At 34.6% G+C, this 15,660-nt stretch overlaps 1 protein-coding gene across 2 annotated transcripts in view; it reads left to right on the top strand.

Annotated features, from left to right (window-relative positions):
* KCNH6 (potassium voltage-gated channel subfamily H member 6) overlaps positions 1-15,660 on the top strand; it is a 111,192-nt gene that overhangs the window by 46,734 nt on the left and 48,798 nt on the right. For both annotated transcript variants that reach the window (XM_060691736.2, XM_087892282.1), the window contains exon 3: positions 2,519-2,674. In XM_060691736.2, the coding sequence (XP_060547719.1) occupies positions 2,519-2,674 (156 nt within the window). The remainder of the gene's footprint in view (positions 1-2,518; positions 2,675-15,660) is intronic.

The following is a 15,660-nucleotide window of genomic DNA, read 5'->3' as shown; positions in this document are numbered from 1 at the left end:
GCTCCCGGTTCGCACCGGTTTACAAAAACCGGTAGTAAAAATTTGAAGTAGTTTGGAGAACCGGTAATAACATTAACTGGCCACGCCCCTGAACTGGTCCCTGGTCCGGTTGCCGCTCACTTACCCCGCCCATCTCATCAGAGGCTTTTTTTTTTTAACTTTTAAAAGCATTTTTTCTACAATCTCTTTGGCTGAAAAAATGCTTTTAAAAGTAAAAAAAAAAGCCTCTGATGATCGCACCGCTCAGCTGGTCAGAGGCTTTTAAAAGCATTTTAAAAAGATCTCTCTGCCTAATTACTGGTAGGTTAATAATCTCCATAAACAAGTTATTCTGTCTCTAACTTTTTTGCATGTCCACTGCCCTAACCTTTAGTATATATATTTACATAGGAATGCATATAAAACTTCCTTCTCAAGTTAAAACAGACTGACTGGATAAATGAATATAATAAAGGTTTTCAAAATCTTGGGTGAACAATTTTATTAGTTATTTTATCAGATCTTGTTGCAACAATCAAATCCAGAAAGGACACACAGGCAGACTGATGCAGCAGGATTCATTAACTTCTTTATATACACAATAATACATGAATATAAATGTACAATACCAATATAGATTCTTCTTCAACGTAGTAGCAGTTACAAGCAGAACACAAGGCAGGAGAGAACAGTAGAGATGTAAGTCCAGACTGGTTTCAGTTTCGTTTCTCAGCAAGGCACAGAGCTGAGCCATGCCCAGCCTCCAAACTGTTTCAGCATCCATTGGCTGACTTAGCTGCTATGCCTATTCATTGGCTGACTTTGTTACCATGTCTCTGCCAGTTCATGAATAATCTGACATATTTTCTGAAAATAGTGCCTCTTTGAATGCCAGTAACATCTACTATTTTTGTGTTTTTGAGGATGCCTAAATTTCTATTGTATCTTTTAGCTAAAACAAGAAATAAATTATTTAGAAAACTTCCAATCTGATACTTTAAAATCCTTTAATATCTTCTTTTAATTGAATCCCAGACTTTTATTCCATTGAGTTACATTATCCCATTCTCTGTTCCCCCCCCCCCTCTCTCTCTCTCTCACACACACACACACACACAGCAAAAACATATAACTGATGTCATTATAGGTTTTGAAATTCTGAGACACTGACCATCTGCTCCTGATTATAAGAATCTGAGCCCTTGCAAACTGTGTGGAATGAAGCAATCTCATCTACTGTTGCACAAGTGATATATGAGATAAGAAACTCTGCCAAGGAAAGTATGGAATCAGCACTAGCTAGTAGCAGATGATACTCTAATCCTTGTTTTGAGCAACTGCTTTAGATCAACTGAAATAAGAAATACTTGCTTACACAACCAAAAACTAAGCATCATTGACAGAAGTCAGGCTAATCTAGGAGGGCACATTTATAATAAAAGGAACATTCTCTTTTTATCTTTTCTCACTATATTTTAGGAAAAAGTCATTTCATACATTAACATTATTTAGAAACAGGTGTAATGTTTTTTTAGTGTATATATTGTTTTGAATTACATTTGAATTACACATCCTCTACAAGGAAGTTTTGGTATCTCTCTTATATCTTATCCCTCTTATTGGAAGAGGGAGGAGGAGGAGGAGGAGGCGATCTCATAAGAGGAAAAACAAGTGTATTACAATTTATGGGAAAAATTAATTTACTGTGGAAGGCAGACACTGGACGACAGAACCCCCTCTCTATTACTTAAGTAGTCATGAACTCATCTATTGACTTTGAACAATTTGGTTCATCATCACTAATCTAAAATGGGATGCCATTTCTGTATTCCTGTTCTATATATCAATAAAGTCTACATATATTTAAGGGATTAAGTCTTTGTGAATTCCTGTATGAACAGAATCCCATGGAAAAATATATTTATCAATATGTTCATAACTTGTGAGAAATTAAATAAAATATATATGTTTAAGTATTTATATACAATTTTGTGCCTTTTTTACATTGTGGATTACTATGGATACAAAGGAGATAGAATGGATTTACAAATTTCATTGCTTTTGTAAACTGGAAAAGTAACATGGATCAGAAAAAGACAGAACTGTTTATCTGAATATAGGGTATTCTGAGGGCAATGGTGAACTATTTGGAGGAAGCAACCCTTTCCAAGTGACTGGTCATTATGTGGATCATGAAGCAATTTTATCTCATCTTATAAGGCTGTCCTGTACACAGTTAGAATTCTAGCTTCCTAAGGGATTTGGCTTTAGAACTAATATGGCTGTAATTGTCTGTTCTTTCATTATACAGCTATAAAAATTTAGAGAACATCTATTACTTTATTTGCACTCAGAACCAAGAAGTCATTTGAACAGTGGGAAGGAGTAGAGAATACTATTTTTATCTTTAAGACCATACCCAATCTTAGCCAGAATAAACTGATTTCAGTCAAGATGATTTGCTTCTGATATGGTAAAGACTGAAATATAGATTATGTTAATTTACAACTTAATACTATTTATTTTGTTCTCACGGCAGCATCACGCATTCATTGTTTAGTGGATGTGGTCCCTGTAAAGAATGAAGAAGGAATTGTCATCATGTTTATTCTAAACTTTGAGGACCTGGCAGTTCTCATTGCCAAAAGTGCCCGACAGAGTCTACACCAGCGTCTCACCCAAGGATGGCATACAGGTGAGGGGTCCATAAGAGGCCAGTACCCTTTATCCTTAAGCAAGCATATGTGGGACTTGGAGACCAGTGGAAAGCTGAAATCTGGAACTCATAAGGCATGTGGTTTATAGCATGGGAAAGAGTTCTATTTTTATCAAGTCCACTGCATTTTAAGAAAGCTGTAATTATATCAATAATTGTAGAAGAATGTTTTGTCAGGAACTGCTGTTCCATATTCCATACTTAGAGACAATAATAAGGAAGCACGTAGCCATATAGAGACATCTAGTATAACAATCCTTTAAAAAAAAGAAGAAGCTAAAGAAGACAAGACTACTGTATTAATGGCTAAATAGTTAACAGGTAGAACAACAGATGAACAAACAAAACACAAAAAATATCAAAATCCTCTGTTAACAAACTGTTATGATATTCAACTCATAGAAAATTTACCCATAGATTCTTATCTATTCCAAATCATCCCAACAACTAACTGGTTCATCCTGAATCAAATATCCATAATTGTTCCTTAATACCATCTCTTATCAATTGTTATCTGGTTAAATAAAACAGATTCTCCAAAGTTGATCTATCTTCCCAAGAAATCCAACTGAAATTGTTTTGTATGATAAATCCATTCCCCAATCCTCATCAATCGTCTTAAAGAAAACCAATCCAATCTCAGCTATTGTAAAAAAGTGCAAGGCCTGAACTTTGGGAAGGCATGCGTTATCCCTTCAGTCAGTTCTAAGTCTATAACACTTGTATCTCTTTCTGTCTGAATCTACCACTTTCAAATCAAATTTCTTTTGTGAATCTAATTTAAATCTAGTTACTTGGATTGTACATTTTTTGCAATCATTATTATTTTGTCAAAGTGTTTTAAAAAGTTTTAACTTGAGTTTGCATATTACCAAATGTTTTTTTTTCTTTTCATTATGAACCACTTTCCCTTGTTTATAATCTGATGCATTGTTGCTTTGATGTAATTTAGCAATGGATAGATAAAACTCCTTAGATATAGGGAGGATATTCCTCAGAATACAGAGGCAAGGAGAATATTTTTAGATATTTCAAATTCAGTCCAGGATAAAAAAGATTTTTGAAAAAATAACCACTATTTTTTTAAAGTTAAATGTGAAAATCTCTGTAGTGAAAGTCCAATATAGATGTAAATCAGATCCAAACTTTTCCACTATTTGCCATGCCATGTTTTCCTTATGGCAAACAAAAGTTATTGAAAAAAGTCAAAGGAAAAGAACAAAAAAGAAATAAATAAAATCCAGTAAGGTATTAAAATAAATCAGCATTCAACCATCTAGTCAACTTCTAGAGATAAGAAGCAAAGCAAAACAAAAGCTTTAAAAGGTTTAGTCAATACCCAGGCATACTTATGAAAATCGTTTGCCAAAAGGAAAAAGATGGATGATATGGTTTTCCACCGCTCCCACTAAGAAATGTAATCTTCAAGACTCATTGACCCAGGTGGGTACATGATTGTCCAAACACCATCTTGGGTTATTCCCAAGGGCTCCCATTCAAATCCAAAGGGCCTACTGCCAAAAAGCCAGCAAAGAGACAGCTTTGGTAGCAAAATTAGCAAATCATCAGCAGGAGAAAAATCTTCTTATTGTACAGTAGCTATCTCAGGAAGAGGAAACCAGTGGATAAATGATTCTTGGAAGAACAATTAAAGCTGTAAGAGAGTTACATCTTGTTGATTCCACATACTCTATGAAGTTGGAGTTGGAAATTCGAGAGTATGTAAAGATGCAAAGGAACTGTAGAGAGGAAACTGCAATTACATTATAGAATTTTTCATAACATCTCCAGTGCTAGCTTTTCAAGCATGGATATGTCTCTCACTTCTGTTATAAAGTTACAATAGGTCTTAACTCAACATTAATTCACAAGATATTTATGTACAAGTTTTTCAATCAGTGAAGGTCACATCTCCTTTAAGGTACAGTTATCAGATGTTTGGAAAAAAGAAGACCTGTCCTCCTTTTTGTCCTCCTGTCCTCTATCCAAAGGGCATAGCTTTAAAATCAAATATTGTCTCACTTTTTCAGGATTTGCTTTTTATTATTATTATTTTGGACTATTCTCATATAAGTCATTGAAACTTTCATGTATTGTGACCTTGTAAATTGTTTGCTTGTTTCTTTTCCTGGTCTGTTGACAGATTTGGCAGCTGATGATTCACATTATTTAATTTATTTCCTGATTCCAGGATTTGGCTTCAATCCACCCCTTTCAAATCTATGATCACTATGGTCTGTAGATCACATGACTCATCAAAATTTGAAAAGCACCTCATTGACAATTTTATATCATTAACACATATTGTGAAAATAAAGATCTGTTGGAAAAATATTGCAACAGACAAAACAATCTTTTTAATGCTGGAAAAAGCAGTTTCATACATATATGCCTAAGTGCTTTTTTTCCCCTCCATTTTTCACTGTTACTTTTGTTGGAGATGTAAAGAAAGTTACATTTGTCTTTTTCAGGTTTTTGTGTCCTTCTTTACCTGTTTATATACCTGATAATCATACTTTAAGAGGACTACAAAGAGAAGCCTGCAGAAAAAAAGCAGCTTCTGGATTATCCTTAACAGGCCTATATAGATGGGATCTAGGACAATTTGCTGCAGCCAACTTGCCACAACCAATTTACTGCAGCCAACTCGCCACAGGACAACTCACCATGGGACAAGAGTTCCATTAATATTGAAGAAATGGTGGCAACAAGGAAAGGATGCAAAATGAGGGACAAAATGAAATGTGAATGACAAAAGTTAAAATATTTTTAAATTATTTTAAATAAATTAAATTGTTGAATTATCCCATGGCAAGTTATCCCATAGCAAGTTGCCAATGGAGAGTTGGCCATGGAGAGTTGTCCTATTCTGATATAAATCAACTGTCCCATCTTTCTATACTGCCTTGCCAGGCATTAACTCATTGCCCAGGCAGAGAAGACAATGGGTTCCTCATGCTCTTAAGCCTTATTAAGAGAAAATGGAGGGGGCCCAAGACCACTCAAGTAACGGTAGAGTAGAGTAGAGTAGAACAGAACAAAACAGAACAGAATAGAACAAAACAGAATAATTCTATTCTATTATATACGAAGGCTCAAGGTTGGTCACTAAGATATAAAAAAGAGTAATCAAAGGCTTATTGGCACTACTTGGTTTTCCCATTACTAGAACAGGCTGGGAAGAATTTTTAGAAATGAATGACATTCCTCTCTATTAATCCTCCACTCAACTACAAAGCAGCCTCAGAGCAAATGTCTTCTCCCTTCTTCTGATTTCCCAGATATGTCACCTTTGGGGCTCCTTGTTGGGTTGTCTAGAATATCTTATTTGCCATAGGCAAACTAATTTCAGCACTGCACTGGCTACAGGAAGAACATTCCTTCTACAGATCAAAAAATTGTTATGCAAACTATGCCTAAGATTTCATTGTTTGGCATTAAAAAGACTGCAAACTCAACATGTAGCAAAAATTATTATGATAATGATTGGTTGCACAGACAGATAGATGTTTAGCCTATATTTGGCATTTTTATCTACCTTGCAAATCCTTCCCAAGGACCTAGGATAAGCAGATGCTATTGTTTGATGATGACATCAGTAAACATCTGGCTGACTGTGCAACCAGCTATAATAATATAGAGCTATGCTGCCAGAAGTACATTCTACCAGAAACTCGTGCTAGACAGATTTCAGCAGAGGAGTCAAACTAAGAGAAAGTTAACTCATAGAATGCTCAATGGTACATCATTTTATAAAAATTGTCTTTAAACATTTGAGCAGTCTGGCCTTACCATCATTTCTTTTCTTTTTTAAAAAAAAGCTTTCTAGGGTGACACCAAGAAAAGTATCTTTGCAGAGAATCTTATTTTCTTATCTATTCTAAACCCTGAGGACAGAGGTGTCAAACTTGATTTTATTGAGGGCTGTCTCAGGGTTGTGTTTGACCTCGGGGGTGAGGAGGTGGACGGGGAGGGGCATGGCCAGTTCGACATCACTTGTGTCGGAGGTGCTTGTGACACCCCAAGCAGTCTGCTAGCGAAAACAGCTTGGAAGGGCTGCAGCCCTCCTGAGCTCTGTTTTCACTGGCAAAGGCACCATGGGCTGGTCCTTCGTTGTTTCTAGGGCAGCCCCGAGTGCCAGATCTAAGCAACCCGCAGGTCAGATTGGGCCCACAGGCCTTGTGTTTGACACCCCTGCCTTAGGATGATACGTCTAACTAAGTGATTATTGAAATCAACATTTATTTTACTTGGCACACTATTTGCATGCCAAGCAAATCTTAACTCACGCACCTCCAAATCAAGTAACCTCTTATTCTGGAAAGTCACCCACTCTTTAAGCCAAACTAAATAACAAGCATCAAAATACAATTTCAAATCTGGTAAACCCAAATTCCCAAGTCTTTCTTTAGCATCTTGGAATAATTTATACCTAATTCTTGGGGGGAAAAACCTTGCCATATAAACTTAGAAATATCCATTTGCCACTGCTTAAATGGAATGTCAGTTATAAGTATTAGAATAGAAAAAATCTACGGTGGACCCTGTGATCTTTCTCAGTAGGAAAAGAGGACAGGACTTTCCATATAGTATTTAGCATTTTCCATATAGTATTTAGTAGAAGAGAGAATGGCAGTTAAGCATCTCTTGTAATTCATGGTAATCTGCTGAAATGCCCTCTTTTGCAGGATTACTGAAGATGCAGTGCCTGCCCCTGTGGGGCATATGTCACAAGGACATGCCATCATCATTTGTGTTCTAATTGCTGAGTGTAAGAGGTGATTACTGCAGCCTAATCTACACACTCTGAGTTATCTCAGCACAGTTATAGAGCTCTTGTTTACATTGATTATTATCATAAGTAGCAGTGTTATGGCTGATACAATCTAACATGAGAGAGCAGTAGCAATCACACACAACTAGTAGTATCAATAGCACTACACTGCCTTTAATTAGAGGAAGATGGACAAAACAGGAGATTTACTCATAATCAGTAACCAAGTTCTTTCGTATTTATATGTATCAATTAATAGAATATGATATCATGGAGAGAGCTGAGCAGGGAATGGACAAGATCACATCCATGAACATCTCTCCAACACTATTTTGCTATGATTTTCCCTCCAAAGTACAGGATTAAAATCTACATAGAACTTCTGTAATCGTACATGAGAAAGACCTTGAGAAATGGGTGAAGAGATGCTGCCTAGGGCAACAGTCCCCAAGTTTTGCAACTTGGTGACCTGGCTTGGAGAGAGAAGGGAATGGGTCTGCATCAGTGGCGGGCCAGCATATGCATGCAATGCAGCCCTTACACAAGCAGCAGGCCAGTATATATGAGTGTCTATTGGCCTGCTGGTCACACAAGTTGAGCTGTGCGTGCATGCGCACGCACACTCTAGCCAGCCTCAGCCCAGGACTGAGCCGCAGCCCAGGGATTGGGGACCCCTGGCATAGGGATAAGAGAGTTTGAAAGCACAAATCTCCTGCTATCTCTTTTACATCCTGAAAAGTTAGGGATGGTGCTTCTGAGCCTCTTTCTCCACCAATTATGCAGGTGTAGGCTACACCCTCTCTTACCTGATCATTCCCTAGATAGCAACTCTTTGCCCCGTTTCTCAAGGTCTTTTTCACATTCCATTGCAATGTCTGACAAACAGAAGCTGTTTTCTCCATAGAATAAACTAGGATCCTGGCCATAGCCATATTATTTAATGAAGAAATTGACACAAGGGGAAAAAAGGGCTTTAAAAGCCCTCCCTTAGTGCAATCATCATGATTTAATCTGGGGACACGAGTGGCTGATGTTAATGAAAGAAAAGAAAAGAGGGAGGGAGGGAGAGGGAGGGAGGGAGGGAGGGAGGGAGGAAGGAAGGAAGGAAGGAGAGAGAGAGAAAGAAAAAGAAAAGAAAGAAGAAAAAAGAAAAGGAAAAAGAAAAAGGAACAGAAAGGAAAGGAAAGGAACAAGAAGAGAAGAGAAGAGAAAAGAAGAGAAGAGAAGAGAAGAGAAGAGAAGAAAAGAAAAGAAAAGAAAAGAAAAGAAAAGAAAAGAAAGGAAAGGAAAGGAAAGGAAAAGAAAAGAAAAGAAAAGAAAGGAAAGGAAAAGAAAAGAAAAGAAAAGAAAAGAAAAGAAAAGAAAAGAAAAGAAAAGAAAAGAAAAGAACAGAACACAGGAACCCTGAACACAGTTCTTCAGTTTTTCCTCCCATGAGAGACTGTCTGAGGAATTTGTGCAAAGCAAGAACATAGATTATGATGTGCAGTGAGATTCTTCAAAAACTCACTTGACAAAGAAGAATGTATGTAATAAATGTGCAAATGGAAATCGTACCGCTGGTTAGAAATAGGAGTGGGTAATGGATTTATGAGGATTATAGAATTTTTTCTGTGATTTCAGGACAGAATGATAGCTAAAGTCATAATCCTTGCAATCTATGACAAACTGTGGGTGTTATCCATAAAGCTCATGTGGCATCTCGCCCACCTTATCCATGCTGCAAGTAAAAGTTAATTAATTTTAAAAATAACGATGCATTAGAAGAGAAAGCAATTGAAATTATAATAGAAGGAAAGGAAATATGAAGTCTCATTTTAACTCACCAACAACTGAGGCTGTTGTTCTGAAGACAGTCTTCATTTAAAATATTCTGGCTATCATCTTGCATACCATAGGTTTCAGATTTTGCAAGGTGAACCACATTTTACAAAGCCCTGGCACTTGCAATTGCAACATTACTTTAGATAATAAATTTGATCAGGTAAATATTCCTCTTATGTCAAGATCTTAGATTTTATGACCTAGATGTGATCGAAGACTGCAAAAGTTATGATTAAGGACTGCATAGATATGGAGACAATATTTTCTGGTTTGTACTGCTCAAGGGTATATTTGTTCGTTTGCATCCTGCCTTTATTATTTTTACGAATAACTCCAGGCAAAAAAAATAACCAACACACCTTCTTCTTCCTATTTTCCCTACAACAACAACCCTGGAGATCCATTGGAGAGAAAGAGAATGACTAGCCCAAAGTAACCCATCTGACTTCCCTGTATATATACAGTATACCAATAATACAAATGTATACCTTGAACTATATAGACTCTGTGATAGTGGATTGCAATAATAAAATATTTTCCATTCTTAATAAAACATGGGATATGGACAGCTTTTTAAGAATATTTGCGGAGAATATTTCTAGGATGTTTTCTAGGCTTGAAGAAAAAAATAATTTATGAATTATAACTTCTAATGTGGAATAAAAAGTAGATGGTCCCAATAAGAGGCTGTGGATGGTTCTATCTGGGAATTAAAACCAGTATTTTGAGAAAGACTTTTGAAATATCTCATTAATGGTAAACAGACTTCTAATGCTTAATCATCTATAATCACAAGGATGACTTACATTTAGAAAGCTTTTAAACAAATGAATAGAGATATCAGTTCCAGAACCAAGCTGTTATTCAACATACAAAGAATGAAATTTTCAGCATCATAGTATATTTTTTTATATTGCAAGACCAAGATATTTTCTAAGAATGTAATTAATCATTCAGAAAATAAAAAATGAGGACAGGGAATAAGAAAGGCATTTTATGATTTGGTTAAGTGCCTTATTACTCCTGTAGTAAGTACGAACAATAAAGATGCTAAACAAAAGATTACTATGAACAATAAGAATACTGTGGCAGGTCTGTTATTACTAATGTACCATATTTTTATATCAGTTCAATCTATAAAATGCCAAAGTCAAAAGAAATTTTCAGATTTATTACAATAGTGCTTCAATGGCTAGTACTAATGCCAAATTAAACATTGCCTCAATTCCAATTACTGGAAAAGATTTGAGGTGAAATATTTAAAAATTATTTTTATTACCTGAAAGAGTACATTGTGTAGTCTTTTCCAATGGGGTACATTGCAGATCAACTACAACTCTCAGGTTGCAGGATGGAAACTCTATATTAACATGTTTATCTACTGTGTGCACTTCCTGAATAATATGCTATCTTTAAAATGAATAGGCAAAACAAGAGTTCTAGAATTTTTCTCTTTGACGTTTACAAATATTTTTTTTTATATTGTATTGTTGTTGTTAGTTGCGAAGTTGTGTCTGACCCATCGTGACCCCATGGACAACGTTCCTCCAGGCTTTCCTGTCCTCTACCATCCTCTGGAGTCCATTTAATCTCACGCCTACTGCTTCAGTGACTCCATCCAGCCATCTCGTTCTCTGTCGTCCCCTTCTTCTTTTGCCTTCAATCAATCTATATTGTATTACCTTTTTTAAAAAAAAATATCCAAATGCATGAAATCTAATTACTATAAATTCAGCATAGATTTAGGGAATATTCTACTGGAAAGATGAATTGAATTAGGAAGATTACAGTCATTCCAAAAAAAGAAGTCATAGTATTTTTAAAAATGAAAATATTTGGTTGCCACAAACAGATTCACAGGAACATGCTTGGATATTATTAAATGTTTCCCATTTCCCCTCCCCAAGATAATTTATTGCTATTCAAGATCTATGCCTTTCTTATTTTATTCTAATGAGCCAATCTATTTCAGGAGGTATATTAGGCTGTTTTGGTAAGTGGGTCAAGAGCTTCTCATACTGAGCTTCATGACTGAGTGATAATCTGAAGATTTAAATTTTTCCAAATCTAGCACTGTAGCACTGTAGCTGGTACATTAGACTGATGAGTGGTTATATAGTTTGTTTAGTTATTTTTCTTGTTTAAGAAGGTTGATGCAAATAATCATTTAAGTTTACACAAATAATACATCACTATCACTATTTAATGCATCTAGGCCCAGCTTTTTATGGAGAATTGCATTCCAATACACAATTGAATGTATATATTTTGATCTTGTGCTCTCAAGAATAAATAATCAAAGAACAGTCCATATCTCTATGGGAGAAAGTAGTTATAAAAATGCATGATAAATTCATAATGACATCATAATACACTGTAGCCATGTGTCATTTTGACAATATTTTAGTATTGCAGGATATAGTTGGGAAAATTCGGTAGTACAAGAATTAGAGTATATTGCTGAAGTGCAATAGAGGGATAGCAGTTTATATAAAGGAAAAATTAAATCCCAAACAAATGTATGCAGATAATGAGGGAAGGACATTAATGATTGAAATCTCAATAAAACAAAAAAGTATATTACTTGCAGTCATTTATGCACCCAACATACATCAGAGAGAATACTGTAATAAGTTACACAGAAAACTAATAGAAGTAGAAGTAGATTACCTATGCATATTAGGTTATTTCAATGTGGTGGCAGACTCTAAAAAAGACTACAAAACTGGAAAAAAGAAAAATCATGAAAGGAAAATATTACCACCCACATTTTTTGAATTGGCCCAGGAATTTAACTTAAAAGATACATGGAGAAAAATTAACCCACAAAAAAGGCAATATACCTTCTTCTCTAACTCCCAAAAATCATGGTCAAGGATAGATATGGCATGGATGGACCCAGAAACAGGGAAAGACATTGAGGAAATAGAAATTGAAACCAATTCCTGGGCAGACCACAATCCATCAAAAATCAGTTGGAAAGGAGAAGTCAGGAGGAGGGGGAGATGGACCATGAACCAAAGGATAGTGAAAGAGAAGAATTTTATTCAATACTCAAAAAAAAAGAATTAGGCCTGTTTTTAAAAGAAAACTGGAATGAAGAAACTCAAAATGTATGGGATACAACGAAAGCTTATATAAGAGGTTTAACGATAGCATACAGAATAAGGAAAAATAGAAATAAAAAGAATCAACTCACAGAGCTCCAAGGAAAATTAGAAAAAGCAGAATCTAAATTACAGGAAGAACCCCTAAACCAAGAAATCAAAGTAGAAAAAGTGTTAATTAAACACAAATTAAAATTAATAACCCTAGAAGAAATAGCACATTAAACAAAATTATTTTGAAAATGCCAATAAGCCCGGAAGATGGTTGGCATATAAATTAAAAAAGGAAAAGGAAAAGAAATTAATAAAACAATTAGAGGATGAGGATGGAATGGTGCATCTACAGAAAGAAAAAAAGAAAAGTATAGCAGTAAACTATTTTCAAAAACTATACAGTTCAGAAAAAATTAAACAGGAGAATATTCTAAGATATCTTCAAAAAAGGAATCTTCCAAAAATACCAGATATAACAAAAGAAATATTAAACAAGAAAATAATGAAATTGGAGATTCAAAGAGCAATTTAAAAGCAAAAAAATAATAAGACTCCAGGCCCAGATGAAATTCCCGCTGAATTTTATAAAACATTTCAAGAGTCGTTAGAACAACTGCTATTAGAAACATTTAATGAAGTACTGAAAAAGGTCAGGATACCAGAATCCTGGAAAGAATCATTAATAACTCTCATCCCCAAAAACAATAGTGAACAACAGAAGATACAGAATAATCGGCCAGTCTCATTGCTAAATGCTGACTACAAAATATTTATGGCCATAATAGCGGATAGAATTAAAAATATACTGAACGAAATTATACATTTGGACCAAAATAGATTCCTTCCCAACAGATAAATAAAAAACAATATAAGAATTATCATCAATACATTAGAATACTATGAAGCCCACCCCGAAAAACAGGTAGCTGTGGTTTTCTTGGATGCACAAAAAGCTTTTGACAACTTAAACTGGGACTTTATGATAAACCAATTAATAAGAATGAATTTTGGAGAAAAATTTATAGACACGATTAGAGCCATATACACTATACAGAGGGCAAAAATAATAATCAATGGGGAACAAACAGAAAGTTTTGAAATAATTAAAGGAGTAAGACAGGGCTGCCCGCTGTCTCCTCTGTTGTTCATTCTGTCTGTGGAGACATTAATGTCCCAAATTAGAGATAATTCGGAAATAAAGGGATTAAAAATTTAGTCACAAGAATATAAGGTCCAAGCATTTGCAGATGATCTGGCATTTATTATTGAGGAACCTTTAGAATCTGGACCTATTTTACTATAAGACATAAACCAATTTGTAGCAGGATTTAAAATGAGCAAAGACAAATCTAAAATATTGACTAAGAATTTAAACATCAGACAGAGTGAACAACTAGAGGAGGAACTGGGAATCTCGAGAACAAAAAAAATTAAATATTTAGGAATTTGGCTATCAGAAAAGTAGTACTACCATAAAGAGGGATAATTACGATACACTCCTATTACAAATACGAAAATATTTGGATAACTGGACTAAATTACCAATATCATTAATTGGAAGAATTTCAACGATAAAAATGAACATATTCCCAAGTTACTATATTTATTTCAAACAGTACCAATAACATTAGGGAAAACTTTTTTTGAACAACTGAACAAATTGACATCAAAATTTATATGGTCAGGGAAAAAAACCGTGCATTAAATTCAAATTATTGCAAGATAGTAGGAAAAAAGGAGGTTTCAGTTTACCAGAATGGGAACTTTACTATCAAGCGGCATCCCTAACATGGCTCAAAAATTGGATACAACTTAAAAATAAGCGGATATTAACGATAGAAGGCCATGACCTTCAACTTGGTTGGCATGGCTTTTTATGGGATGGGAAAAATAAATCACACACTTATTTTCAACGTCATAAGGTAAGGGATGCACTACTGAAAGTAGTTTAAAAAGAATCATTATATGAAAGTCCCAGTTTGGTTGTCTACAATGGAAGCAATGATACATCCAAATACCACAGACCTAGATAAAATAGTGAGATACGCAGATTTATTAGACACAAAAGGAGAATTAAAATCAATACAAGATTTGAAAAAAACAAGGAATAAATTTGGAATGGTGGCCATATTTACAAATCAAAACTAGATTTAAAAAAGATAAGGAATAATTTGGCATAAACAGGAAACAATTGGAATTAGATAAATTAATATTAGGATCGGGAAGAAAAATGATTACAAATATCTATAATTATTAGGATACAAATTGGAAGAAGACACAGTAAAGGAAACGATGATAAGTTGGGCTAGGAATTTCGGACATTCCATAGAATTGGATAAATGGGAAAAATTGTGGGGGGGAAATTATAAATTGACCATGGCAGTATCAAAGAAAACAACTATAAAATGTTTTATATGTGGCATTTAGCACTAGCGAGAGTGGCAAAAATGTACCCCAATTTATCACCTCAATGTTGGAGATGTGGTCACAAATTAGGGACATACTACCACATGTGGTGGATGTGCCCTAAGGTGAGGAAATTTTGGTATAAAATTAATGGGTGGTTAGAAGAGATTATACTCCAAAAGATAGATTTTAAACCAGAGATGTTCCTCCTAGGAATGATTAATAGAAAAATGGAAAAAAATCTCTATTATATTATATTGCATATTCTAACGGCGGCCAGAATTACTTTAGTGCAAATGTGGAAGTCGACCAATACACCATCAAAAGAAACGATAAAAAAGAAAATCCTCAAATGCGCCGAAATGGATAAATTAACTATGGAGATCAAAGAAAGAGAAGACTCGGATTATTATAAAGTGTGGAATAGGTTTTATACATGGTTGGAAAACAGAAATCAAATTAAGAAATAAGAATATAAAGTGAAATTTGATATTAACATACTGGATATGAATGTAAATAATGACCCTGCTAACAAAACAGTTAATTATGAATATTTAAAAATAAAGAGAAGAAGCGGGAGGATAAAAGCTAAGAGTAAAGACCAAAGTCGATGCAGAAAGTTGTAAAATTGTAAATATCTGTAGTTAGTATTGTATTTTAACGTCTGATGTGTGTGTGTGTTTTTGGGTTTTGGTTTTGGGTTTGGGTTTTTTTTGCCTACTGTGTATTTTATTTTAAAATGTAAAATACTCAATAAAAATTATTTTTAAAAAATAAAAAAAGAATATATTGCTGAAGTGGGCTGAATCTAAAGTAGATCAGTTGTACTGAAATTCCTTTGTAAATATTATGAAATGTTA

Source organism: Pantherophis guttatus, chromosome 4 (assembly GCF_059756535.1).
Source record: "Pantherophis guttatus breed Tessera chromosome 4, ASM5975653v1, whole genome shotgun sequence".
Lineage (NCBI taxonomy): Eukaryota > Metazoa > Chordata > Lepidosauria > Squamata > Colubridae > Pantherophis > Pantherophis guttatus.
Note: the sequence above shows the minus strand (reverse complement) of the source record. Positions and strands in the feature narration are given on the sequence as shown.